Source organism: Labeo rohita, chromosome 12, assembly GCF_022985175.1.
Source record: "Labeo rohita strain BAU-BD-2019 chromosome 12, IGBB_LRoh.1.0, whole genome shotgun sequence".
In the NCBI taxonomy this organism is placed as follows: Eukaryota; Metazoa; Chordata; class Actinopteri; order Cypriniformes; family Cyprinidae; genus Labeo; species Labeo rohita.
In genome coordinates this window covers 3,387,002-3,413,894 of record NC_066880.1, presented here as the reverse complement: position 1 = coordinate 3,413,894, position 26,893 = coordinate 3,387,002, and the positions used below count along the sequence as shown (strand labels likewise).

The 26,893-nt window shown below is 32.6% G+C and overlaps 4 protein-coding genes and 2 long non-coding RNA genes across 16 annotated transcripts; all 6 read right to left on the bottom strand.

Annotated features, from left to right (window-relative positions):
- Window positions 1-1,459: 1,459 nt before the first annotated feature.
- LOC127173978 (integumentary mucin C.1-like) lies at window positions 1,460-6,399 on the bottom strand. The gene is made up of 11 exons (XM_051124123.1): window positions 6,363-6,399; window positions 5,527-5,668; window positions 5,394-5,432; window positions 4,730-4,768; window positions 4,537-4,569; window positions 3,114-3,146; window positions 2,633-2,668; window positions 2,484-2,525; window positions 2,349-2,375; window positions 2,035-2,117; window positions 1,460-1,858 (listed from the first exon to the last, which is right to left on the bottom strand). The coding sequence occupies exons 2-11, from the start codon at window positions 5,582-5,584 to the stop codon at window positions 1,778-1,780; spliced, it is 471 nt and encodes a 156-aa protein (XP_050980080.1). The 5' UTR covers window positions 5,585-5,668; window positions 6,363-6,399; the 3' UTR covers window positions 1,460-1,777.
- Window positions 6,400-9,047: 2,648 nt separating this feature from the next.
- LOC127173977 (integumentary mucin C.1-like) lies at window positions 9,048-14,456 on the bottom strand. Of its 10 annotated transcripts, XM_051124114.1 has the most exons (15): window positions 14,329-14,456; window positions 14,147-14,240; window positions 13,218-13,318; window positions 13,064-13,111; window positions 12,474-12,509; window positions 12,328-12,369; window positions 11,458-11,493; window positions 11,312-11,350; window positions 10,442-10,477; window positions 10,293-10,334; window positions 9,974-10,009; window positions 9,818-9,850; window positions 9,683-9,709; window positions 9,443-9,575; window positions 9,048-9,341 (listed from the first exon to the last, which is right to left on the bottom strand). In XM_051124114.1, the coding sequence occupies exons 3-15, from the start codon at window positions 13,276-13,278 to the stop codon at window positions 9,212-9,214; spliced, it is 699 nt and encodes a 232-aa protein (XP_050980071.1). In that variant the 5' UTR covers window positions 13,279-13,318; window positions 14,147-14,240; window positions 14,329-14,456; the 3' UTR covers window positions 9,048-9,211. The 10 variants fall into 10 exon arrangements, with proteins under 10 accessions (XP_050980071.1, XP_050980069.1, XP_050980072.1 ...); XM_051124112.1 differs by having other exon boundaries at window positions 14,147-14,456; XM_051124115.1 differs by having other exon boundaries at window positions 12,328-12,366; window positions 14,147-14,456.
- A 78-nt stretch (window positions 14,457-14,534) lies between these two features.
- LOC127173981 (sushi, nidogen and EGF-like domain-containing protein 1) lies at window positions 14,535-15,938 on the bottom strand. Of its 2 annotated transcripts, XM_051124125.1 has the most exons (5): window positions 15,705-15,938; window positions 15,516-15,611; window positions 15,296-15,437; window positions 15,127-15,209; window positions 14,535-15,041 (listed from the first exon to the last, which is right to left on the bottom strand). In XM_051124125.1, exons 2-5 carry the CDS (start codon window positions 15,555-15,557, stop codon window positions 14,961-14,963), a joined length of 348 nt encoding a protein of 115 aa, XP_050980082.1. In that variant the 5' UTR covers window positions 15,558-15,611; window positions 15,705-15,938; the 3' UTR covers window positions 14,535-14,960. The 2 variants fall into 2 exon arrangements, with proteins under 2 accessions (XP_050980082.1, XP_050980081.1); XM_051124124.1 differs by having other exon boundaries at window positions 15,516-15,938.
- A 256-nt stretch (window positions 15,939-16,194) lies between these two features.
- Window positions 16,195-18,227, bottom strand: LOC127173984 (uncharacterized). Its single transcript, XR_007828826.1, has 4 exons — window positions 18,061-18,227; window positions 17,881-17,913; window positions 17,615-17,641; window positions 16,195-17,503 (listed from the first exon to the last, which is right to left on the bottom strand). It is a non-coding gene; the product is annotated as an uncharacterized LOC127173984 (long non-coding RNA).
- Window positions 18,228-20,411: 2,184 nt separating this feature from the next.
- Window positions 20,412-22,291, bottom strand: LOC127173983 (uncharacterized). The gene is made up of 3 exons (XR_007828825.1): window positions 22,154-22,291; window positions 21,992-22,074; window positions 20,412-21,913 (listed from the first exon to the last, which is right to left on the bottom strand). It is a non-coding gene; the product is annotated as an uncharacterized LOC127173983 (long non-coding RNA).
- Window positions 22,292-22,312: 21 nt separating this feature from the next.
- LOC127174558 (sushi, nidogen and EGF-like domain-containing protein 1) lies at window positions 22,313-25,470 on the bottom strand. Its single transcript, XM_051125057.1, has 8 exons — window positions 25,455-25,470; window positions 24,994-25,070; window positions 24,870-24,893; window positions 23,046-23,078; window positions 22,921-22,950; window positions 22,772-22,789; window positions 22,535-22,668; window positions 22,313-22,444 (listed from the first exon to the last, which is right to left on the bottom strand). The coding sequence occupies exons 2-8, from the start codon at window positions 25,040-25,042 to the stop codon at window positions 22,313-22,315; spliced, it is 420 nt and encodes a 139-aa protein (XP_050981014.1). The 5' UTR covers window positions 25,043-25,070; window positions 25,455-25,470.
- Window positions 25,471-26,893: the final 1,423 nt, after the last annotated feature.

Below are 26,893 nucleotides of genomic sequence, written 5' to 3'. Positions count from 1 at the left end.
AACGCCCTAGAAAAGTGGGGTTTTGGACAATATTGGCATGAATCCTCTTTAATTTGTGATAATTTTGCACTGATAGGGGATGACACAAACTACGAAAACATATTTTTTTACATAAACAGTTTATACATAGAAAAAACGTTTCGATTCATCAAAATATCCACCATTAGCAGTTATTACAGCTCTGCATAATCTGGGCCTAAATTCATTGTATTCTAAACTTAATTGGCAATCAATTGTTGAAGCAATTAAGGTGTGCTGACCCAAAAATCTTTTAAAAACCTGGGCCAAGTTTAAACCAGTAACCAGGTATCACAGCTGGCAAAGGGAACGTGTTGGTATTGCCATTATTATGTAATCAAAATGAAAATTATTATTGCTGGTATTCAATGATAATGTCAAGTTACTTTAATGTATTTGCACCAAAAAATGATAAGGATTTATGCTGATATCGTACAAAACCACACTTTGCCAGAGGTGTTTCCAAAGGGCAGTGTACTTAATAAAGCTGGTGATTTCAGATGAAGATTCTTCTTTTTCTAAAAGTTTATTTTAGTTCATCTGTTACACCATCTAAAATTGGGTGTGACTCAGACAAAAGTGGGCAAAGTAAAATATTAAATAACTATTCAATCAAATGTTTCCGCATTTTCTACTGCACAAACACACAGGTTAATGTTCTCATAACTCAAAAGCAGTTCCTGCTTAAAACAAAATCATTACTATCAAAATTGGTCCCATATCCTCTCTCTCTCTATATATGTGTGTGTGTGTGTGTGTATATATATATATATATATATATATATATATATATATATATATAGCATATGCAATATTTTCATTTCTGCACTATTGATTACATTTTTATTAAGCTTGTCTCCTATATATTTCATTTATGAATGACAATTAAAGCATTGGTTTTGAACTATACAGCAGATTTGAATAAACTAACGAAAGTGAAAAAGCTTCCTGTATTGTTTGCGATTGACGTCAAAGGTTGGGCATTGAATCAAACTCTTCGGTACATTATTTTGGCACCAAACCGTGTTTATCTTAGCAGGAGAAAGACAAATTAGACAGGTGACAACATAATCAGGTTGTGTGACATTTGTCCTCGAAAACAATAAACATAAGACCCAGATGAGGAGTTATGTTATGTATGCACGTTATGTTGCCAACTGTGCAAAATCAACTGAAAACTGCTGTCCTACACTCTTAAAAATAAAGGTGCTTCACGATGCCATTCACAAAAGGTTCTTTGTGACGAAAGAAGGTTCTTCAGATTATAAAAAGGTAAGAAAGAGACGGTTCTTTAAAGAACCTTTGTGGAACCAAAAATGTTTCTATGGCATCGCTGTTAAGGACCTTTGTACAATACGATGATAACATAGCCCACACAGTAAAGAAGTTGATTACGTGAAGGAAGAAATACGTGACATAAATGAGTAACGCTTCCAGTAAATGGAGCTGTAGACGCAGAACAGGTTTAATGTCATTGTTTACATACTACAGATCAGTTTGATAAGTTAAAACCCCTGAAACTCTTTAGAAGACGTGACAAAAAAAGGAAAATCAATGATTATTATTTAAGCTAAACAAACATGGTATATAATTCATTTTGATGCACTGTGCTGAAACATGTTTGTTTCAGGTATTAAATGTGTTGAAGGGTGAGAAAATATACATGTTCCCTTCTTGTGGAGTGACATTCCTTTCTTTATTAGTTTCTACATCTTCAGTGGCAATGACATTCAGAGTTTTAGTTCCATGTATCCATGTATCACCATTGTGTCTTTTTGACTTTTCTTAACTTGAGCTCAAAGTTGCTTGACACTCCACGATTGATCAGCTCTTGTCTTATCTGTAAAAAAAATGGACAATCAGAAATGATTTTAATTTCCATTGTACTTTACTGGTTATGGTTACTGATAAACTTTCCGAGAGAAAAAAAACTGAAAATGTCATTGTGAAAAAGTCACAGATGTCAGATAAAAGTGCTTCCAAACAACAACTTTTATTATGAAAAGTGTGACTTACTTGACGCAAAGTATCCTCAATGTTTCCACTCTGTGTTAGGTCTGAAAATGAGTTAAATTTCATTTGAACTCCTATGACGGTTTCTAAAAGAACACAAACACATAAAAAGATATTCTAACATATGTCTTAATTGATAATACTAACACAAAATTGTTATTATGATCCATAATAACTATTATTATTATTCATTGAATGGATAAAATATATCGTTGGTGCTGACGAGAGAATGAACACAAAAAATACAAATTTTACAAGTCTCATAATTATGGTGATTCTGATACTAATGCAACATTAATTCAAAAGTCGATTAATACCTGCCAATGAAGTTACTGTTGAAGGGGCTGTTAAAAAAAAAATAGTGTTCAGTTATAAAACACTTCTGTAAAGAACATTAAAAACACATTGACACAGTCATATGATGAGTCTTTAATCAATCACAGTATTATTACTTGATGGGACTGTGGTGGTGATGGTGGTTGATGTGGTGGTTGCTGTAAGAATGAACACAAACACAGTTAAAAACATCATGATCTCACTTTGTGGGTGCAGGTTTTATTTAATTCCAACTGAAATGGGAATTTTGCAATTATTTAATTACCTATCAGTGTTGTTGGATCAGGTGTTGTTGTAATGCCTGTTGAAGAAAGAGAGTATTAAATGACAAAACACCTATATAAAATACATAAAAATATTGCATGGTCTTATAACATTTGACTTATTTCCACTCTTCAGGTGTCATACAAAAATGGATTTTAGCTAGGAAAATGTTCAGATATTTTACGAAACTAGCTTTACAAGCATAAAAACATCCATGCCCTTTGTTCCACTTTATTGACATTGAAGCAATGGACTTTACTGGCAATGTTACTTCATTTATATTTTCATATATTATTATTGATTTTAGTCATAGTCTACATAGTTTTATTTTATTTCAGGTATCCTTTTTCTCAATTAATTAAGGTGTTTTTAATATTTTTGGTTAACTGCAATAACCTTGGAGCAACAGGAGCTAAAAGTTGATTTTGGTGTTTTTACGCAGAGCTTTTGCACATGCTAAAATGAAATAAAAATGTTATTACCTGTTGTGCTGGTTTCCACTCTAGTGGTGGTTTCTGAAAGAATGAACACAGACAGCTCATGAACTCACTCAAAGGAATTTCCTATTCCAGGAAAGCCATTATCGCAAAATAGATCAAGGGTGAAAGGGGTTTTACTGCATTATTTTGCGAAAATAACCATCTGACTATACATTATGCTAATTAATATCAGTTGTCCATGAAATATTGATTGAAGTGTGAATGGATATTATGTGAAGAAACAATCAATTATACAATTTAGCTGAGTTATTAGACTCAAATATTTAATGACATCACTGACCAATCATCATCAAGAATTACTAACTTACTATTAACATTGGCACTTATCTTGTTAAAATAAAATTAAATAAAATTAGGTTCAAAAGTAGAAGGTTAAGCACAAGAATAAAGCCATTCAAGTGCTTATATTAATGCCATGGGAAACAATAAAATAAAAAGTGAAATAAGCAGGCTAATAAAATAAAAATAATAAAAATGAAATAAAATAAGGTTCAAAAGTAGAAAGTTAAGCACAAGAATAAAGCCATTTAAGTGCTTATATCAATGCCATGGCAAACAATAAAATAAAAAGTAAAATATGCAGGCCAATAAAATAAAATAAAATAAGGTTCAAAAGTAGAAAGTTAAGCACAAGAATAAAGCCATTTAAGTGCTTATATTAATGGCATTGCAAACAATTAACTAAAAAGTGAAATATGGAGGGCAATAAAATAATAATAATAATAATAATAATAATAAAATAGGTTTAAAAGTAGAAAGTTAAGCACAAGAACAAATATGGAGGGCAATAAAATAAAAAAACTAAACTAAACTAAAATAAAATAAATAAGGTTCAAAAGTAGAAGGTTAAGCACAAGAGTAAAGCCATTCAAGTGCTTATATTAATGCAGTGGCAAATAAAATAAAATAAAATAAAATAAAAAGTGAATTTTGCAGGGCAATAAAATAATAAGAAAAAAATAAAATAAAATAACAAGGATCTTCTGTAAACTACACTGTAAAAAACAATTTGTTGAGTCCACTTAAAATAATTTGTAACCTGGCTGCCTTAAAATTTTAAGTTCAGTTAACTCAAAAAAAAAAAGTTTCTTCAGCTTGAAATGTTAAATTATACTAAGTGACAGCTGAATGTTGAATCAACTTAAAATTGTAAGGCAGCTGGGTTACTTACCGATCTGTTAAGTTTAGCAAACACAAATATCTAAGTTGTTACTTAGTACAACTTAACATTTCAAGTTGACTAAACTTATTTTAGTTGACTGAACTTAAAAGTTTAAGGCAGCAGGGTAACAAATTATTTTAAGATGACTCAACAAATTGTGTTTTTTATTTTTTACAGTGTACATAAGAACAAAAATGTTGCATTGCTGTAGGATGATTCTGTCATCACTCGCTGCTTTATTACCTGGTGTGACTGTGGTGGTTTCTGTAGTGGTTTCTGAAAGAATGAACACAATTTAAACACAATTAAAACGCCCTGTGAGTTATGACAAGTGTGGTTTTCCTTCCCGGTAAAGATGCTCACTGATTTCTCAAGTTCATAACAGGCTACGTTTTCAAAAAACAGATTTGGTTCAAACTGAAGGGTCTTTAATCACCTGAAGCTGCTGTTGTTGGTACAGGTGTTGTTGTAGCTCCTATTAAAGAAAAAGAGCATAAAAAATGTTGCATAGCTGTATGATGATTCTTTCATTACTTGTGGCTTTATTACCTGGTGTGGTAATTACCAGTGGTCATTCTAGAAAGCATTTGATTGAACAAATAATTGTATATTGAGTCATAAATGAGGAGTCATCAATATATTTGGTCCTTTTTCTTAGAAGAGAAAGACTGTATAGTTTAAATATATATAAAATCCAAAAATGTATTTTCTCTTCACCCCTACACTAACATATAGATAAACTCATGACGAAATACAGAAGACTATAGTGGTTTCTGTGGTCATTTCTGAAATAATGAACACAAAAACACCATTGCATTGTGAAAAGCTGTGTAATTAGTGATATGACTCTACATTATGCCTGTACGTCATGTCTGTCCTGTCTGAACTTCATTTAGACTCAAAGCTGTTTGTTAGGAATTGATTTTTCTTTCAGAAGCTTTGCGCTTAAAGAGCTAATAAAATATTTTGTGTAATTAAGTACTTGTGTAATAAGCAGGGTCCTGATCACCCTGTCAGGGTTTATTCTGCGCTAACAATCCTTTAGGTGGTGGTGAGAAAAACAGATCTGGTTGTAATTCAAAGGTTTAATTCATAAGTACCTTCTGTTGTTGTTGGTGCAAATATTGTTTGTGCTCTGGCTGTTAAAGGTGAAAAAGATAATTAAATTCAGAAACACTTTTTATTGTCTGTTCCACAATTAGACTGACAATCAAACTGTACATAAAACCTTACTGAGTGACACGACTGACAAGATCACCAGCAGATGTTGTGAAACCAGAAACGATCTCATGATGAATCCAAAAATTAACCCACAATGTAGAAGTCCTTCTTCTGTAATCTGAAAGAGCTTTATTCTCACTAAACCAATGCTAATCTGGAATAGCAGAAATAATAACAACTTATTAGAAATGAGATTTGTCTAACAGCCAATATAAACAGCCAAAAGGCCCCACTTTATATTATGCATTTTTTAATACAAATTAATTTGTGAATTAGTCTAAATATGAATTTACTAAGTTGTAAATAAAACAAAGGTTGTTTTACAAGAAAATATATTTGGACAAGAAAATACTAAAATACTATACTACTAAAAATATAGTATGTTTTACAAGAAAATACTTTCATTCATTCCACTTCAAAATCTCATGTTTAATTCAATGCGTTACTTGCCATTTCTTTGTAATTATTTGTTTAATTCACTAGCAATTTTTAGCAAAGTGAAAACAGTTTCAAAGTCAGTTTGTTTCAGTGTGTCTCAAAGTGAATAACATTTATAATTTCATAAATATAAATGCACAGCAGATCAAGACACCTATTATATACAGTGCCAGAAATCCATATTAAAGCCTATTACACCTGCTATATAATGTGGCACTGGTATCTTGTGTTCTGTCGTATTGTTTTGTAAAATCATAAACACATTAAGCAACTTGATTAGCTTATTGCTTATTTATTGGCATATGTTTATAGCAAATATACCCATTGTTATGTAAGGTATAAGGCGATAAACTGTAAGAGAATAGCTTATTGGATGTTAAATATTAAATAGAAAGGTCTGTCTGACTTACCTCATACAGCTTCTGAGCTGCTTTTGCACCTTCTGTGAGTTAGCAGGAAGTTTCAGCGGTTTATAAGCACGTCCTGGCACTGTTTATAGGGAAACATCATCTGGAATGGAAAAAAAAATGTTTTGTTGGAATACTGCCATTCATTCTTTAGAAACAAACTAACTTAAAAAAAAAAAAAGAAAAGAAAAAAAAACAACTCACCTTCATCAAAAAGTCCTTTGTTCAGATATAATCTCACTTTTACTAACAGAAATACTTTATATAGGCCTGTATATCCTTCACTTACTTTATTTACTAACAGATAAGTATCAAAGATAATTCAGTGATTATGGTACATGATTCAGTACCTGCAACATACTGTAATAAAATATCCCATTACCCTGTACAATGGTAATACCACAGTACTCTTTCCTGTGAGTTTTTTTAGGCTTTACACAATACAAAACCTGAGAATGTCTGAACACACATTACTTGAGGAAATTCAGAGAGCACAGCAATGCGATGTTTACAAAACACTAGTAGCCTAAACACTGCCTGGGGGTTTCTAATACTCCTGAGGGAGTCACTGGTAATTTGACATCTTTCTGACTGCCGTAATCCATTATTCTATATTTTTTTATATTCATTTATAAAGAATGTACAGATAAATATCAACTGAACAGGTGACAACACATGAACAGGTGAGAAACTACAATAGTTACTTTGTGTTCACAGAAAATGAGTGAGAGTGACAATATCAATTATAACGATACCATTATCAGTCTTTGCAGGATCTGTGACCATCGGTTGTCATCAATTACTGAATTAATAAGACAATAAAGCGTCTCTGTTCTGACACACTTTATGGCCACCTGCTGTTTAACTGATTGAAATATTTAAACGAGTTTATAGATGCTGAGAGAAGGATTCATAAATACCGAATCCAAAACTTCACAGCAACAATTATACCCTTACAAAAATTAACTGTGGTTTTACTACAAATAAAACCAATATACCATGGAACCTAAAACAAGCTCTTCTCTCAGTCTATCAAATATGTCAGTATTTGCCAGTACAAAAACATAATTTCTTGTTTAAAACAATAAGAACTTTTTTTTTCACTTGTGCGCACTAAAAAACAAAAACAAAGTAAACTATTTTTACTCACTAATGTCCTAAAAAGAATATATTTTTCCTCAAAAGAGATGACCAGTGATACAAAACCTAGTAACTGCCCTTCCTGTGACTTTCTAATATCAATATATTTTATTATAGCATAACTGTGTTTATTCTTTATTTATATCTTACAATATTATTTTAATCCACTTATATTAAGATACTGAGATGCCTATGTCTAAACATTTTAGAGACAGACAAGATCGTTGTGATATATGTCAATGTTGATCAGCTTGTGTGCTGTCAAGCCTCATTTATTCTTATTGACAATTGCTTACAAATATGTTTAAAACATTTCACATTTATGTTTTGCAATTTAAAAGAGACTATTCAAGAAGAGAGTTCACAACTACGTCAAGTATTTGTCATCTTACTTAAGTTGTGCTTCTAGTAAATGGAGTTGCAGTGGAAGAACATGTTTAATTTCATTGTTCACATACTACAGATCAGTTTGATTAGACTTAAACCCCTGCAACTGTTAAAGAGGTCTGATAATACAAAAGTGTGATCAGAAAAAGAAGAAAAGTGGACCAATAAATATTCAAGCTAAATCAGCATAGAAAAGAGTTGGAACATATACGATTAAGGTAATTTTTTATTTGGACATCATTATGTGTGTTATATACACATGTGAGAAAGTTGAAGGGTGAAAAAATATAAAGGTTTCCTTCCTATTCCTCTCTTCATCAATGGCATCAACATCTTCAACAACAGCGATGCTCATCATTTGAACTCATTTTCATGAGTCTGATGCTACGGCTGCATCTTTTTGACTTTCCTCAACTTCATCTTGATGCTACCTGACAGTCCACGATCGACCAACTCTTGTTTCATCTGAAACAAAGAAGAACACACAGATCAAAATGTATTTTGTTTCTGTTGCACTCTGTTGATTATGCAGGTCCATAAAACATAAAATGCTCTGGTGACTTACTCGATCCAAAACAACCTCAATGTTTCCACTCTGTGTTAGGTCTGAAAATGACTTAAGTTTCATTTGAACTCCTATGACAAAAAGGTCTAAAAGGACACACACATAATAAGACATACTAACATATCATTACATGATAACAGTAATACATAATTGTGATTGAAGTCCTACCTGAGCCATTGTTCACAAAAAAGGCCCAACGACCCGGGACGCCTACGTTAGTCGAGTTCTTAAGGATTGGGATGGAGTGGCCATTATTTGGATCATAATGAATTTGATAGTAGTCAGTGGAGCCTACTGTGTCGTATCCAGCCTATTAAAATCAATCAAATGTTATATATATAATACACAGCTAGTAAATCATTATTTCAATACTGTAATGTTTGTTTTACCCCCACTGCATATGGCATCTCATCACAGTCACCATAATTCATCAGAATGAAAGAAAAACCACCCCCTGAAATTAAAACTGCTTGAACTGTGACTCTCTGAAAAGAAAAGAAACAACATCATGATTAACAGTTTATACAGCCTTCAGTCTTTTGCCTGAAAAAAAGAAAGAGAAAGAAAGAATGAAAGAAGAAAGAATTTACCGGGCCTTCACGACGATTAAATGCATTCATATCCCATGTTTGCACATAGTCCCACGTTGCAACAAAGACCCAAGAAGCAGTGAAGCCTTTTCCAGGGAAATACTGGTTTATATCCTGAGTGGCGCGAGTAAGAACACTTCCATTGGTGTACTGCTGATACGAGTATATGCCTATACCAACGTCATCAAGTTCAGTCCAGAGCGGAGCAATGTAATCTTCATTTCCATATGTGGGAAATTGGTAAGGAGGATGAGCTTCTGGTAAAGGTTGGTTGAATGTAAGCAGTCCGTTATTATTAACCTGAAATAAAAGAGATCAGTTCAAATACAGCAGTAAAGCATGAACTGGCTTATCACAACAACTGCATTTACATTAGACTGGCTATAGAACTGAATTCTCACATATATGCTGCTGTAAGTGCGATTAAAGTATGTAAATGGAGTGGAGAAGGCAACCCTTGAGAGGTATCACCACCAAATTCAAGAATTTCAGTGTCTCCTGCCGCTGCACCAAATGGATAAAATATTGCCGGTGTTGATGAGAGAATGAAAACAAAAAATACAAATGAACAGTTTTTACAAGCCTCATAATTATGGCGATTCTGACACAAATGCACCATTAATTAAAAAGTCAATAGATACCTGTCCATGGACTTTTTGTTGCAATGGCTGTTTTGAAGAAAAATAGCGTTCAATTATAAAACACTTTTGTAAAGAACATTAAAAACACATTGCACAGTCATTTGATGAGTCTTCAGTTATTCGTAGCATTATTACTTGTTGAGACTGTGCTGGCTGACATGGTTGTTTCTGAAAGAATGAACAAATATGAACACCAATAAATACCTCATGAACTCACTTCACAAGTGCAGTTTTTATATATCTCCTACTGAAATGGGGAGTTGGGGCATTTGACTTTAATTCTTTAATTACCTGACAGTGTTGTTGGTCCAGGTGCTGTTGTAATGCCTGTTATAGAAAAAAGATTAAATCATAAAAACAATGCATGGGCTTATGATATTCGATCCATTTTCAGTTTTCAGGAATGTCATACTTTAGTAATAAGCACAAACCTAGTCACATTTTACGTAGGAAAAATGTCATGATATTAGACAGATGCTAAAAGTCTTTTCTGCCATTCCTACAGAGGCACACATACCTTATGAAACATGTTGTGTTTGTTTTATTCACATCATAAGCAGCATTTTAAAGTTGTGAGAAAAACAAGTTTAATTCAAAGGTCTGCAACTACCTGTTGTTGTTGTTGTTGGTTCAGGTGTTGTTGTTGTAGTTTCTATTAAAGAAAAAGAGCATACAATTACAACACCATAAGAAAAAAATGTAAACAAAAAAAGTTGCACAGGTGTATGATGATTCTTTCATCACTTGCAGCTTTATTACCTGGTGTGGTTGATGTGGCTGGCAATGTGGTGGATTCTGAAAGAACGAACACAAATACAAACACCATTAAATACTTTGTGAGCTCACTTGAGTGCAGTTTTCTTTTTCTGTCTTCACATACAGGAAGTTTCTTACATGTTGAAGAAATCAATTGAAAAATGCACTAATCTATGATTTGCTACTTGATACTGCTAGTGATGAGAGACCGGTGCTCATTCTAGAAAGCATTTGATTGGACAAATAATTGTATAAATGAGGAGTAATCAATATTTTTTTTTATCAATATCTTTGTTCTTAGAAGGGAAAGACTGTACATTTTAACTGTAAATATCATCTAAAAGTTTATTTTGTCTTCACTCCTTCACTAACATATAGATAAGCTCATGACAAAATATCTGTTAAGACTGTAGTGCTTTCTGTGGTGGATTCTGAAAGAATGAACACGAATACAAATACCATTAAATATAGAGTGAACCCACTTGACAAGTGTGGTTTTCTTTCCTGATAAAAATCACAGATTTCTCAGTTTCATAACAGGCAACATTTTTTTTTTTTTTTTAACAGATTTGATTCTAATTTAAAAGTCTATAAGTATGTGTCAATGTTGTTGTTGGTTCTATTAAAGAAAACAAGCCTAAAATTACAATGAACTTCTGTAAACAGTAATAAATGTTATTACACAGCTCTTTGGAATGCTGGATTCTGTTTGGTCAGTCGAGTCTACAACAGTAGTCATTAACAACGTCGAATAACATAACAATCATCCGGGTATTCGAGGCCGGCGCTTCTTTCACGCCTCTCATATCACACCGCCATGCTCTCTCTACTTTCATTCTAAGGCTGGCCGTAACTACCTGTTGTTGTAACTACCTGTTGTTGTTGTTGGTTCAGGTGTTGTTGTTGTAGTTTCTATTAAAGAAAAAGAGCATACAATTACAACACCATAAGAAAAAAATGTAAACAAAAAAGGTTGCACAGGTGTATGATGATTCTTTCATCACTTGCAGCTTTATTACCTGGTGTGGTTGATGTGGCTGGCAATGTGGTGGATTCTGAAAGAACGAACACAAATACAAACACCATTAAATACTTTGTGAGCTTACTTGAGCGCAGTTTTCTTTTTCTGTCTTCACATACAGGAAGTTTCTTACATGTTGAAGAAATCAATTGAAAAATGCACTAATCTATGATTTGCTACTTGATACTGCTAGTGATGAGAGACCGGTGCTCATTCTAGAAAGCATTTGATTGGACAAATAATTGTATAAATGAGGAGTAATCAATATTTTTTTTTATCAATATCTTTGTTCTTAGAAGGGAAAGACTGTACATTTTAACTGTAAATATCATCTAAAAGTTTATTTTGTCTTCACTCCTTCACTAACATATAGATAAGCTCATGACAAAATATCTGTTAAGACTGTAGTGCTTTCTGTGGTGGATTCTGAAAGAATGAACACGAATACAAATACCATTAAATATAGAGTGAACCCACTTGACAAGTGTGGTTTTCTTTCCTGATAAAAATCACAGATTTCTCAGTTTCATAACAGGCAACATTTTTTTTTTTTTTTTAACAGATTTGATTCTAATTTAAAAGTCTATAAGTATGTGTCAATGTTGTTGTTGGTTCTATTAAAGAAAACAAGCCTAAAATTACAATGAACTTCTGTAAACAGTAATAAATGTTATTACACAGCTCTTTGGAATGCTGGATTCTGTTTGGTCAGTCGAGTCTACAACAGTAGTCATTAACAACGTCGAATAACATAACAATCATCCGGGTATTCGAGGCCGGCGCTTCTTTCACGCCTCTCATATCACACCGCCATGCTCTCTCTACTTTCATTCTAAGGCTGGCCGTAACTACCTGTTGTTGTAACTACCTGTTGTTGTTGTTGGTTCAGGTGTTGTTGTTGTAGTTTCTACTAAAGAAAAAGAGCATACAATTACAACACCATAAGAAAAAAATGTAAACAAAAAAAGTTGCACAGGCGTATGATGATTCTTTCATCACTTGCAGCTTTATTACCTGGTGTGGTTGATGTGGCTGGCAATGTGGTGGATTCTGAAAGAACGAACACAAATACAAACACCATTAAATACTTTGTGAGCTCACTTGAGTGCAGTTTTCTTTTTCTGTCTTCACATACAGGAAGTTTCTTACATGTTGAAGAAATCAGTTGAAAAATCAGTTGGCACTTCTTTCACGCCTCTCATATCACACCGCCATGCTCTCTCTAGTTTCATTCTAAGGCTGGCCGCACACTAGACGATTGTCAAATCTCAATCGATTTTAAAAACCAGGGGAGACCACAGACATGAAGACAGTTTTATATGATTTTTAACCTTATACTCCTTTGAACGCACACACTAGTGACATGCGTGTCACACTTAGCATTGATTTGAGTTCAAAGTCTTGATTTGAGTTCAAGGCTTATGGTCCTAGTCTTATTTTGCGATAGAAACAGGCTGCATGTACTTAATTACTTACATGAAACACATCTGTAAAGTACACAGAAAAGTTGCATAGGCATATGATCATTTACTATTCAACTTCAATACAATACGTGACATTTTTAGGTTGTGAGAAAAACAGGTCTGGTTTTAATTTATAAGTACCTGCTGTTGATACGGTTGTTGTTGTTGCAGATGTTGTTTGTGCCCTGACTGTTAAACAGATAGAAAGATGGTTAAATTCAGAAACAGATATTTGTTTGTCACATATTTTATTGTCTTTTCCACATTAAGACTGATAATCAAACAGTAAACAAACCCTTACTGATCGACACGACTGATAAGAGCACCAGCAGATGTGAAACCAGTAACAATCTCATGATGAATCAGAGATAAAATCACAATGTAGAAATCCTTCTTCTGTAATTGGAAAGAGTTTATTCTCACTAAACAAATAGTAATGTGGAGTATCGGAAATAATAACTTGAGATATGAGAAATTAGATATATCTCCAGTGTTGAAATTTAACAATAGGAGCTGCCATTATTCAAAAGGTCCCACTTTGTTGTTAGAAAAACAGCCAATATTCAATTAATTCACAAGTTAATAAATGAATTATTCGTACTGATTTAGCCCATCTCCGTTTGATTTTTTGGAGTTGTAAATAAAATTTCTACTCTTTCTTAAAAATTTAAATTTCTCTTCAAAATTTCATGTCTAATTCAAATGTTACTTGCCATTTCTTTGTAATTATTTATGTAATATACATGCCATTTCTGAGTGAAAATTGTGCCAATTTTCTTTCAATCTGTGTTGAGTTACATTTTATCTTGATCAGACTTTTATAGTAACAGAATTTTTTGCAATACATGTACATGATAAGCAGATTTATCAAATGTTTTACATTTTAGAATTTTATAAAAGCACAGCAGATCAAGGCACCTAATATAAAGCAATTGAAATCCATGTTAAATCCTAATTACACCTGCTATATAACGTGGCAGAACATAAATAAAGATAAATTTTTTTTTTTTTTTTTTTTTTATTTGTTAGTGTTTTATAAAATCAAACAGATTATGCAACTTGATTGTCTTATTGCTTTTTTTTTTCTTTTGTCTGAACCTATGACAAAATACACCCATTATTATGTAATGTTTAAGTTGCATAATGCATTACACAAGTTAAGACAAACTATAAGAGAATATAGCTTGTGGAGCGTTAAATATTAAATAGAGAGATCTGACTTACCTCATACAGCTTCAGAGCTGCTCTTGCATCTGCTGTGAGTTAGCAGGAAGTTTCCTTGGTTTTTATGCATGCACTGATTACAAAGAAACATCATCTGGAATGGAAGAACAAATGTGTTTTTGAAATACTTCAGTAATTCTAAATTCTATTGCGTAAAAAAGAAAAAAAAAAAAAGAACTCACCAAGATCCAAATGTCATTCCTTCAGATATAATCTCAGATTTGCTCAGATACAAACCGTGAGAATGTCTGAACACACACTCCTCGAGGGAATGCAGATGATCCCACAGAAAAAATGAATATCATCTGACACTGTCTGTCAAGCCTCATTTATTCTTATGAAATTCAACTTGTTTATTTTTTATGGGTATTTAAAAGTTACAGGTATTTAAAAGTTACAGGAAAGAGTTCAAAACTGGGTCAAGTATTTGTCGTCTTACATAAGTGTTTCTAGTAAACAGAGTTGCAGTTGAGGAACATGTTTAATTTCATTGTTCACATACTACAGATCAGTTTTATTAGACTTAAACCCCTACAACTGTTAAAGAGATCTGATAATACAAAAGCATGATCAGAAAAAAAAAAATTGGATCAATGATTATTCAAGCTAAATCAGCATAGAATAGAGATGGAACATATACGATTAGTGTACTTATTTTTGACATCATTGTGTGTGTTATATATGCAAGAAAGTTGAAGGGCGAAAGATGTAAAGGTTTCCTTCCTGTGGAGTGACATTCCTCTATTTTCAATGGCGTCAACATTTTTAACAGCAGTGATGTTCATCGTTTTAACTCCTTTTCATGAGTCTGATGTTAAGGCTGCATCTTTTTGACTTTCCTTAACTTCATCTCGACGCTATTTGACAGTCCACGATTGACCAGCTCTTGTTTTATCTGCAACAAAGACAAACAGACAGATTAAAATGTATATTTTCATTGTATTGATTATGCAGGTCCATAAAACATAAAATGCTCTTACTTGATGCAAAACAACCTCAATGTTTCCACTCTGTGTTAGGTCTGAAAATGACTGAAGTTTCATTTGAACTCCTATGACAGTTTCTAAAAGGACACACAAAAAATAAGACATACTAACATGATATAAACAAACTGATAATAGTAACACATCATTCTGATTAAAGTCCTACCTGATCCGTTGTTCACAAGAAAGGCCCAAGGACCCGGAATGCCTACATTAGTCAAGGTCTTGAGGATTGGGTTTGAGTAGCCATTATTTGGATCATAATGAATTTGATAGTAGTCAGTGGAGCCTATTGTGTCGAATCCAGCCTATTAAAATCAATCAAATGTTATGTATATAATACACAGCTAGTAAATCATTATACAATACTGTGATGTTTATTTTACCCCAGCTGGAAAGACCTCCCCAGCACAGTCACCATAATTCATCAGAATGAAAGAAAAACCACCACCTGAAATTAAAACTGCTTGAAATGTGATTGCCTGAAATGAAAAAAAAAAAAAAATCATGATTTACAATTTATACAGCCTTCAATCTTTTGCCTGAAAAAAGAAAGAAAGAAAGAAACCATTTACCAGGGCTGCATGACGATTAAATTGATTAATATCAAATGTAAGCACATATTGTAGTCCCAAGTTTCAACAAAGACCCAAGAAGCAGTGAAGCTGCTTCCAGGGAAATACTGGTTTATATCCTGAGTGGCGCGAGTGAGGACACTTCCACTGTTGTACTGCTGATACAAGTATATGCCTAAACCAACATTATCATGGTCACTCCAGAGTGGAGCAATGTAATTTTCATTTCCATATGGGAAAAGAGTAAGGATGAGATTCTGGTAAAGGGTAGTTGAATGTAATGAGTCCACTATTATTAACCTGAAAAAAAGAAATCAGTTCAAATCAACCAGTAATGTACGAACTGGCGAATCACAATATTTGCATTCAAGCAGTGGAACTGGATTCTCACGTATGTGCTGTTGTACTTGCGGCCAAAGTATGTAAATGGAGTGGAGAAGGTAACATGTTCGTAGGCAGTGTTGGGAAGGTTACTTTGGAAATGTAATAGGTTACAGATTTAAGTTACAAGTTACTTGATTTAAAATGTAATAAGTAGTGTAACTTTTCAATTACTTTGTTAAAGTAATGTAACTTATTACTTTTAATTACTTTTTGATTACTTTTCTAAATTTCTAATATTTTCAACTGTTAATCTTTTTGAAACATTTAAACCAGGCAGAGTTAACTTTACAGTAGCACTGATCTGAGTTGAAATATTTAAACACTTCCATGAAGAAATCAGTTGCTAGCAAATGGCAAGTTCAAACTAGACATTTTAGGGACACAGTGCAGTCAAACCAGTTTTCTTACACAACAATTCACCACATAAATAATTAAATAGTAGTACTAGTTTGTTAGTTATCTTATAATCCATTACAGTGTACAAAAAAAAAAAAAAATACAGCAAGTCTGCATGATACCAGAATGACAGAATTAAGAAATTGTCCACATAATATTGAATTAAGCTTTGATATTTTATTAGCTAAGCAAACACAAAGCTTCCGCCAAGAAATATTATCAAGCATATAGCACTGACTTAAGTTCCCCAGAAAGAGTCTGAGCTGTGTAATAATTTAATTTAAAGCACAGCCACCACAAATTCAGACTTTTTTTTTTTTACTTATATTTTTGGGCTTTTTATGCCTTTTATTGTGATAGGACAGTAGAGAGATGACAGGAAAGAGCTGGGAGGAGAGAGGGGAGCGGGATCGGCAAAGGACCTTGAGACGGGGATCGAACTCAGGTCACCGTGAGCGCAGTTGCGCTATATGTCATAAGATCATAACATAAATAACATCATAACAAAAAATAGTTTAATAGCTATGATACTGGGTTTGAAATCAAATGTTTGCATAGTTAAGACAGAAAACACTAGCATCTAACAATGCCTTGGAAAAAAAACAATCTTAAAAAATAAAGTTTATGCATAAACCCAAATAGGAAATAAAACAGTTATCGAATAAGCATGTGTCCTATTCTGTGTCCCAAACTCCTGAAACACTGCTGTCTCATTTTAGAGCAGTCAATGCAATTTAAAAGAAGTCAATTAAATCTGTAAGTGGGGGTGGGTGTGTGAAAAAATTCAGATGTAATCCCCTTTGTAATCACTGGCATTTTTCAAAAGTAACTGTAATTTAATTACATATTTTTTCTCAGTAACTGTAACTAATTACAATTACATTTATTTTGTAATTAAATTACGTAATTCCGTTACATGTAACTAGTTACTCCCCAACACTGTTCGTAGGTATCATAACCACTTTCAAGAATTTCAGTGTCTCCTTTCTCTGCGCCAAATGGATAAAATATCGCCGGTGCTGACAATAGAATGAACACAAAAAATAAAAATGAATGATTTTTAAATAATCAAAAGTTATAAATAACGAAAATAATACAAATGCACCATTAACTGAAAAGTTGATTAATACCTGTCCATGGAGTTGTTGTTACAATGGCTGTTAAGAATAATAGAGTTCAATTATAATACACTTCAGTAAAGAATATTTAAAACACATTGCATAGTCATATAACGAGTCTTCAATTAATCACAGCATTATATTTGTTGAGATTTTGGTGGTTATATTTTGGTTATAATATTTGACCCTGGCCACATCATTAAAAAGCAATGTTATTTAATTTCGATTTTCATATATTATTATTGATTTTAGTTAAAACTTTAATTAGTTATTATTACCTGTTGTGCTGGTTTCTACTCTGGTGGAAGTTTCTGAAAGAAAGAACACAAATACCATTAAACACCTCATGAACTCGCTTAAAGATTATAAATGTGTATCCTATTCATGTTTGTTCAATTCAGTTTTTTAAGGTTTTAAGAAAAACAAGTTTAATTAAAAACATCTATAAAGTCAACTACCTGCTGCTGTTGTTGGTTCAGGTGTTGTTGTAGTTGCTGTTAAGAAAAAAAAGCATAAAATTACAACAAACGTCTGTAAACTACACAAGAAAAAATGAAAACAAAAATGCTCCATAGCTGTATGACAATTCTTTCATTACTAGCAGCTTTGTTACGTTGTAACTGTGTTGGTTTCTGTAGTGGTTTGTGTTGTGGTTACTGGAACAATGAACACAAACACAAACCCCATTAAGTACCTAGTGAACCTGAGTGCAGTTTTCTTTTTCTGTGTTCATATACAATCAGTTTGAACATACATTTGGAATTAATCTACTCAAAAGTCCACTAATCTATGATTTGCTACTTGATATTGCTATTTAGAGGCTGGAGGTCATTCTTGATTTGACAAATAATTGTATATTGAATAATAAATGAGGAGTCATCAATATTTTTGGTCCCTTTTTTGAATGATTGTACATTTTGAATGTGTATATTGGCTAAAAGTTTATTTTGTCTTCAACCCTGCACTAACATATAGATAAACTCGTTACGAAATACCTGTTAGAACTGGTTTCTAAAAGATAAAACACAAATCAAACATCACTAAATACCTTGTCAACTTGTTTGACACAAGCGTGGTTCTCTTTCCTGGTAAAGATAGCTCACTGATTTCTTAGGATCATAATGGGTGAAATTTTTTTAAAACAGGTTTGGTTTTAACTGAAAGGTCTTTTTTTATTTTACCTGCTGTTGATGATATTATTTGTGCCCTGACTGTTAAACAGAAAGATTATTACATTTAAAAACACACATTTGTTTTCCGCCATTAAGACTAATAATCAAACAGGATCAAATCCTTACTGAGTGACACGACCTTAAGATCACCAGCTGATGTTGTGAAACCAGACATGATCTCATGATGAAGTCAGAGATAAAACCGTAACGTACAGTAAAAGTCCTTCTTCTGTACTCAGAAAGATCTTTATTCTCACTGAACCGCTGGTAATCTGGAGTATTGGAAATAATTGTAATTTATAGGAAATCAGATATTTCCTACTTTGAAATTTGACAGTAGGAGCTGCTTACAAAGCTGTTGTGAAAAACAGCCAATAATCCAACATCATACATTACCATAATCAGATTTCTACAGTAACAAATCATTTTGCAAAACATGTACACAATAAGACTTATCAAATGTTTTACATTTTATAATTTTATAAATGCACAGCATATCAAGACACCTAATATAAAGTGATGAAAATCCATATACTATATAACTTGGATTATTTAATTTTGAACATTCTTAATATATGAAGGAAAATATTTATTGAACACTGATACATGTTATTACATTGCTGTTTTATAAAATCATAAACACGTTATGCAAGTTGATTGGCTTATTGCTTTATTTTTGTAGATATTTTTATTAGGATAGATAGACTGATAGATACATAGATATTATCTCACACCTCACACCAAAAACTACAACGATACATGATTCAAGACCTGCAACATACTGTAATAAAATACACCATTACCCAGTGCAATGGTAATACAACGGTACTCTTTTCACATACTACAAAACCTAAGAATGTCTAAGCACACATTGCCTGAGGGAATTCAGAAAGCACAGTCATTTTTTTGTTTTGTTTTGTTTTGCATTTGCATTAAATTACAAAATACTAGAAAATTCTGCTGAGAGGTTTTAAGTTGCTGAGAAACTGTTAATATGACAATCCTCTTTTAAATGTTTATGAAATGGCTGCATTCATAAAGAATGTGCAGAATGAGGATCACACAGAATAAATAAATATCAGCTGACACATGAACAGGTAATTATCTAGATACCTCATTTGTTACTTTGTGTTCACAATACTTAAGCATTTATACAAAAAAATGGGAGAGAGACAGTCTCAATATTATAATGATATACTGGTCTTAGGACCAGGATCTGTTATTATATATCAGTTGGTATTAACTGCTCAACAAAGAAAACAATAATACCTCTCTGTTCTGACAGACTTTATCAGCACCTGCCGTTCAAGTGGATGAAGTGAAATTGAAACTAAAGGAAAGGCCAAAAAAATGACATTTAAATAACATACTAGTAGATGTATTTATTTAGCCAATGTTAACACCCAGCTAACAAAAATAAAAGAAAAATGTCTGCGAATGATTCCTAATAGCTGGCCAATTTTTAATCACTTTTCACTTTTAATGCATTTTTAATGTTGTGTTATATTACCCTGACATTAAATTACAAAATAATAATAATAACAGAATTTTATAATAATTATTAATAATTAAATAAGATTTTTTTCTTCTGACTGCCACAATCCACAATTTTTTCCCTCTTAAAAGCTGTGTAAACCCATTTGCTGTTGAAGGTAATGGAAATGCAAAAATGGTATGCAAATAATATACTGAATAAGAAACGCAAATAATCCAGCTGACACATAAACAGGTAATTCTTTAGACACTATAAATGTTACTTTGTGTTCACAACACTTCAGTGCTTACAGAAACTTCCTAACATTTATTAACATTCATTATTAGTTAAACGATTTGTGAGTCAGGGTGACTGAAGGATTGTAACAATCTCAGTATTAGTCATATGATGATACATCAGATGTAACTAAATACTAAATAAACAACACAGACTTTATCGCTATCTGCTGTTCAAGTGAATGAAATGAAATGAAATTTAGACTACAGTTTCTATATGTAGAAAGACAATCAGTTTGACATAAATATTTAAGTATGGATATACATTCAGTGGTTTAACCATCAGTTTAGGGCTTGAAAATGACAAAAGTATGACACTAACAAGTAAACATAGTCAATGGTTATAGGTCCTAGTAGCCTATTAATGTGTGATAACTAATTAGGTTACCACAGAAAATGTTAAGTTTATCACTGTGAAGTAAAATCAACAAAATAAACCAAACATCCAAACACCACAGACTAGAGCTTGACGATTAGCATAGCATCAAATGATTATTACACAGCAAACAACACAAAAGTGGCGTTTTTGGATCCAGACACTGATTTAATTTAGAGGTTCACCTGTATGCAGATTTGGTTTTTCATATTTATAGCAAACTTACATACTCCCAAAACAGACATGTGGAGAAACTGGTGAGAAAGAAATTAAATACATTCATCTTATTATAAGTCAGTGTGTATCATCAGAATGATTTTCAAACTAATATGTAGGGGTAAAAAAAAAACATATACAGTTGTTTTAAAGCACCAGTATCTCAGCTGTCTCCCTCTCGTGGTGAGCAAAGAAAAAGATAGTTTCCCTTTAACAATAGGCACCAATAAACTAAAATAAGCTCTTCTTATTAATTTTTAATTTCAATATCAAATATACTACTGTATATTATTATCAAATATACTGTGTTTAAATATATTGGTGTACTGCTTTTTATATAAAATATCTTTTTGCCAATCCAAATGAAGCAAGCTTGTTTTTTACTCACTGAACTGTGTATTAAACAGAAAGAAGCTGAGACCATCAAGACCATTTAAAGTTTAAAAGGAAAAACACATATAAATGTGACAAAGAAAAAAACTGATGTATCTTTTTTTTTCTTTGTATATGTTCGATTATGTTTGTATTTTGATAAGAATATGTATGTAAACAGAAAGCAAGTTGAAGAGTGAGACATTGTAGAAGTTCCTTTCTTGTGCAGTGACATTCCTCTTGAAAATGGAAATGACATTTATCATCAGAGACTTAACGAACCAGTCTTTGCTTTAATTTCTATCCATGGATGAGGCTGAAATATTACGGCTGTGTCTTTTTAACTTTTCTTAACTTCATCTTGACACTACTTGACAGTCCACGACTGACCAACTCTTGTTGTATCTGAAACAAAGATGAATAGACAGATCAAAATGTATTTTACTTCTATTTCATAAAACATAAAATGCTCCAGTGACTTACAATCTGCATAACAGCCTCAGTGTTTTCACTCTGTGTTAGATCTGAAAATGACATAAGTTTCATTCGAACTCCTATGATGCTTTCTAAAGAAACACACAAACATAATAATACATTATAACATGATATAAACAATCTGACAGATAATCCCGATGAAACTCCTACTTAATTGACTGTTTGCGATGAAGGCCCAACGACCAGGAAGGTTTACGTTACTCGTGTTCTTGAGGTTTTGGTAGTTGCCATTACTTAAATCAGGAATTAGAAAGTAGTTTGTGGAGTTTATTGTGTCGTATCCAGCCTAGTAAGACAATGAAAGAAAACTTATGACAAACCATAGTCGTCAAAGTCATTCCAGAGCGCAGCAATGAAATCTTCAATTCCTCTGGTTGGATTATAGTAAGGTTCTGATGCTAGTAAAGGTATGTTGAATGTAAGGAGTCCATTATAATTAACCTGTTATATGAGAAATCAATTTAAATCCAGCAGAAAATTTGCATTTGCATTCATATTTTCTGTGGATTGCCAACAGAACTAATTTCTCACATGTATCTGGTTGTATGTGCGGCCAAAGAACTGAAATGGAGTTGAAAGACCAACAGAACTGTAGCTTTCACTACCAGTTTCAACAATTTCGGTGTCTCCTGCTGCTAAGCCGAATGGATAGAATATATCTGGTGCTGCCAAGAGAAGGAACGCAAAAAATAAAACATGAACAGGTTTAACATGCATCCTCGTATTTAAGGACATAAATGTAACATTAACTCAGAGGTCAGTAATTACCTCTCCATGGCTCTGCAGCTGTTTGTGCAATTGCAAAAATAAATATAAATTATAAAACATATAGAACATATATAACTTTTTTATAGTAATTTTAAAAAACACACTGCACAGGCATAAGATGTGTGTTTCCTCACTAGCAGCATTATTACCTGATGTGGTTGCAAGTGTGATGGGAGTTTCTGAAAGAATAAACACAAATACATTACATATGTCATGAAGCTGGGTCAAGACATTTATTCATTTTTAAAGCTTTTATTACTAGTAGCATTATTACCTGCTGGTTCTATGGTGCTTTCCAGCGCTGTGGCTGAAAAGAATGAACACAAATACAAACACTCTTAAATACCTCATGAACTGAATGTAGATGCTTCTTCATTTCATGCTGAGTTTGTTCAGTTGACACCATAGGTAACGTTTAAAAAAATACAGATCTGGTTTTACAGTTTTTCTCAATTGCTTAAACACATTTCTTGAAATTATGCCTCGCTTTTGCGAAACTCTAAACACAAATCCGTAACTTCTAACTCAATTCTCCGAACTTACTATATTCAGGTCAAAATGAAGCTCTCCACTCAAAACAACTCAATCTTGCTGAAAAAAACAAACTTTTCTCTTAGACATGACACACAAACCCTCAAAAACACACACACTACAACACAGTTTTACACACTGATGAGATCAGTTGAAAACAATACTACGAAAACTGGTAATAACTGTTGCTTGGAAAAAAAAAATGATGAATACAACAAATGTATGCATTTGCAAGTGTTTTAATCCTTAATTTATTGTACTGTAGAGTACAGCACAAAACAGCAAACAACAACAAAAATAATTATTCTACCCCAGCATCCATGTCTTTGGTCTGGGACAGGCCAAACAACCTCCTCAACATCACACTCTAATTGGTTACAACCCTGGCACGCATCAGCTAAAATATAGAAGACTGCTTGTTTTCTTGCCCTTGCCCTTCCTATTTCTCTTCCATGTTGTTGTCGTCGTCCTCCTCCCTTCTTCTCCTCCTCTTCCTCTTTCACCTCCTATTCTTTGTCTTCGAAATTGCATATTACTGTATGCGGGATATTGATTGAAAAAGACCAGATAGGATACACGGTTACACTTTTACTAGTGGTCTGACAAAAAAAAAAAAAAAATCAACATAAAAAAAAAAAGAAATAAAATATAAATACATTACAAAGTCATTGTGAAATAGAAAAGAGAAATATGGGCAAAGGCCGAAATATAAATTAGAAAGTCCAGAATTTGTAACTCTTGTGTTGTCCTCTGTCTATATATGCTTCCCAACTGAAGGTTCATGAGATGTTGAGATGTACCTTTGAGCTATTACAGAGAACTGCTTTATCATCGGTTGATCTGTAGTCTCTACATTAGTGAAAGTCAGTATTCACTTGAACAATTCATGGCAAATTTACAAAAAGTCTAATAGAAATGTGTAGAATATGCTTGACAGCTAGATCAAAAATGTAGCATTTACTGCAAAGACATATACAATGAGCTAATGACTTGATGTTTTGAGGGGAAAGACTATAGCAACATGAAAACCGCAGACAAATCAGTTGCATAATCAGCTGCATGAATATACCAAAGCAAACGCAAAAAAAAAAAAATTGCACAATGTGCACAAGTGACTAGATGATGTGGAGGTTGAACAAGTAGTTTTGAGAATTTCATTTCTGATCTGAGAAATGCACCAAACTAAGCTGACTTTGGCACTTTTATCTCCATCGAAGGTTCTGATTGGTGTGTGATAGATTTTGACTCCTAGTGTTTCCACTTGGGTAATTGTGTGCTAATTGAGCTCAAACTTTGCAGACTCGAGTGAACAATATTGAATGCTAGTGCTTTCTAAATGATCACATGGTGTAAGCACTGAGAAATGTAGGGATTTGTGTGTAGAGTTTTGCAGTAACAGTTCACCAAATCTGACTCATGTGTTAAAGCAGGGGAATAGTGTTTATAGTTCAGGGAAATGGGTGTGCTTTTTGAAAAATGGCATTATGGTTTTGAAATTTTAGTTCAAAAGACTAGTTATAGTGTTTTAGCAATTGAGAAAAACTGTAATTCAAAGGTCTGTAATTACCTACAATTGCTGTTTGTGCCCTGGCTGTTAAAGAGAAAGAATTCAATTCAGAAACACAGATTTGTATGTTTTTATTGTCTTGGCAACATTAAGACGAATGATCAAACAGTAAATAAAACCTTACTGAGTGACAGGACTGATATGAACACCAGTAGATGCTGCGAAATTCGCATGATGAAGTCAGATTTTATCAGGGTCCTTCTGTAATCAGAAAGAGCTTTATTATTCTCACCACAAAATGCAATTGAACTGATCTTATTCTTACAATTTAATATTACAATTTGGATATTTCCAACTACAAAACTGAAAAAGCTAATATTCAATATGAAATCTTAAGTCCAACTTAATGTGCTGACTTTAAAATGTATTACAGTGGACATTGTGTAGCTATATACATTACGTTATACATGTGGTTGCTCGGTACAATTTACTATTGAAAATATGAATCTTAGTTTGTACCATAGGGACTATTTAAACAATTTCTTTAGGCCTACAGTATATGCAGTAAATGTATAGTTGGTTTTGCAAAACATATGTACTTAGAAAACAATTGATCAAATGTAATATTAAAGAGATTTTACTTACCTTCAACCTCTTGTACGTGTTGTGAGTTAAATTACTAGGCGAGAAATGTGCATTGGCTTTTAAATGTGTCCCAGCCCTGTTTGGAGTCAAAGAAAATATGTTTTCATTGGAACAGTGCCAGTAATTATCGCAATAAAATTCAAACAGTGGGACTTAATATATAATCTTTAGATTTTAGGATTTACCTGTGAAGAGTTTATCACAAGTCTTCATTATTAATAATAATTTTTAAGTTTTTATATTATTTATGATAATATTTTTATGCATTAATTATGAGTACATTTATACCAGTAGAAAGTGACTGCATTCACAAAGAATGTATAGAATGAGTATCTCACAGACTAACTATAAATCAAGTGACGCATGAACAGGTTTCCCGTAAAAACCACATATGCTATACTTTTTTTTTTAATTTAATGCTACTTTAAATAACAAAAATGTTATAATTCTTTCATTAGTTAAGTGACTTACGGGTAAGAAAGACTACACAACACAATGACGAGATGTCATAATCTGCCTACAAAAACATACACACACAATATGCCTCTCCACTCTGTTCAGACAGATTTATTTCCATCTGTTCAATGTTCAAGTTGTTCAAAATGAGATTTAATATTCTGTTAAATTTAATTTAATTAAATAGGATCAATAGGATCAAAAGGAAAAAAGGATTAAATAAATTTCATGTAACAAAATTCAAAACATGTTTCCAGTTTTACAGTTTAGCATTGCAGCAGCGTTCACTAATTCAAATGTATGTCAGTATTTCATTTTTGTAACCTAACTTTATGCCAATAATTACATTTTTACTTGTATTTGTAAATGAGGCCGGTGTGCACTACACAGATAAAAGTAGACACTATAAACATTTTACTCAATTTAAGTACTAAATAAAGTCATTTATTTGAAGCTTTTGTGACATGAAAATGGTAAACAGCATCACAAAAGAAAATGTGTACAAAGATCGGCATATCAGAACAGATTGGCAATGCTATATAACATAATTTCTGTGCACTTATTATTTTAAACATATCAGAATGAGGTATATGATATTGTGATATTATTCCGTATTGATTTGGTTATGTGGTGTCAAGCCTCATGTTCTCATCGCTGAGACTATTCAGGGTGTTTAAAAGCAAAAGTATGTAATAGTATGTTCCTCTGACGCAAGTTTGTTTGAAGCAAAACGAGTTCACAGGTGTACTTTAATTTTTCACATACTACAGATCTGGTTATTTGAAACCCCTGCAGCTATTACAGGCATTTTATAACGCAAAGCAGATGTAAGTGCCTTTTTAATCATTGAATTAAAAGTTTATGCAGGCTAGTTTCTGACATATTTCAAGATAAATCTTTAGAACTACAGCTTGACGATTAGCGTGGTATCAAATGATTATTACACAGCAAGCAACACAAAAGTGGCGTTTCTGAAACCAGAT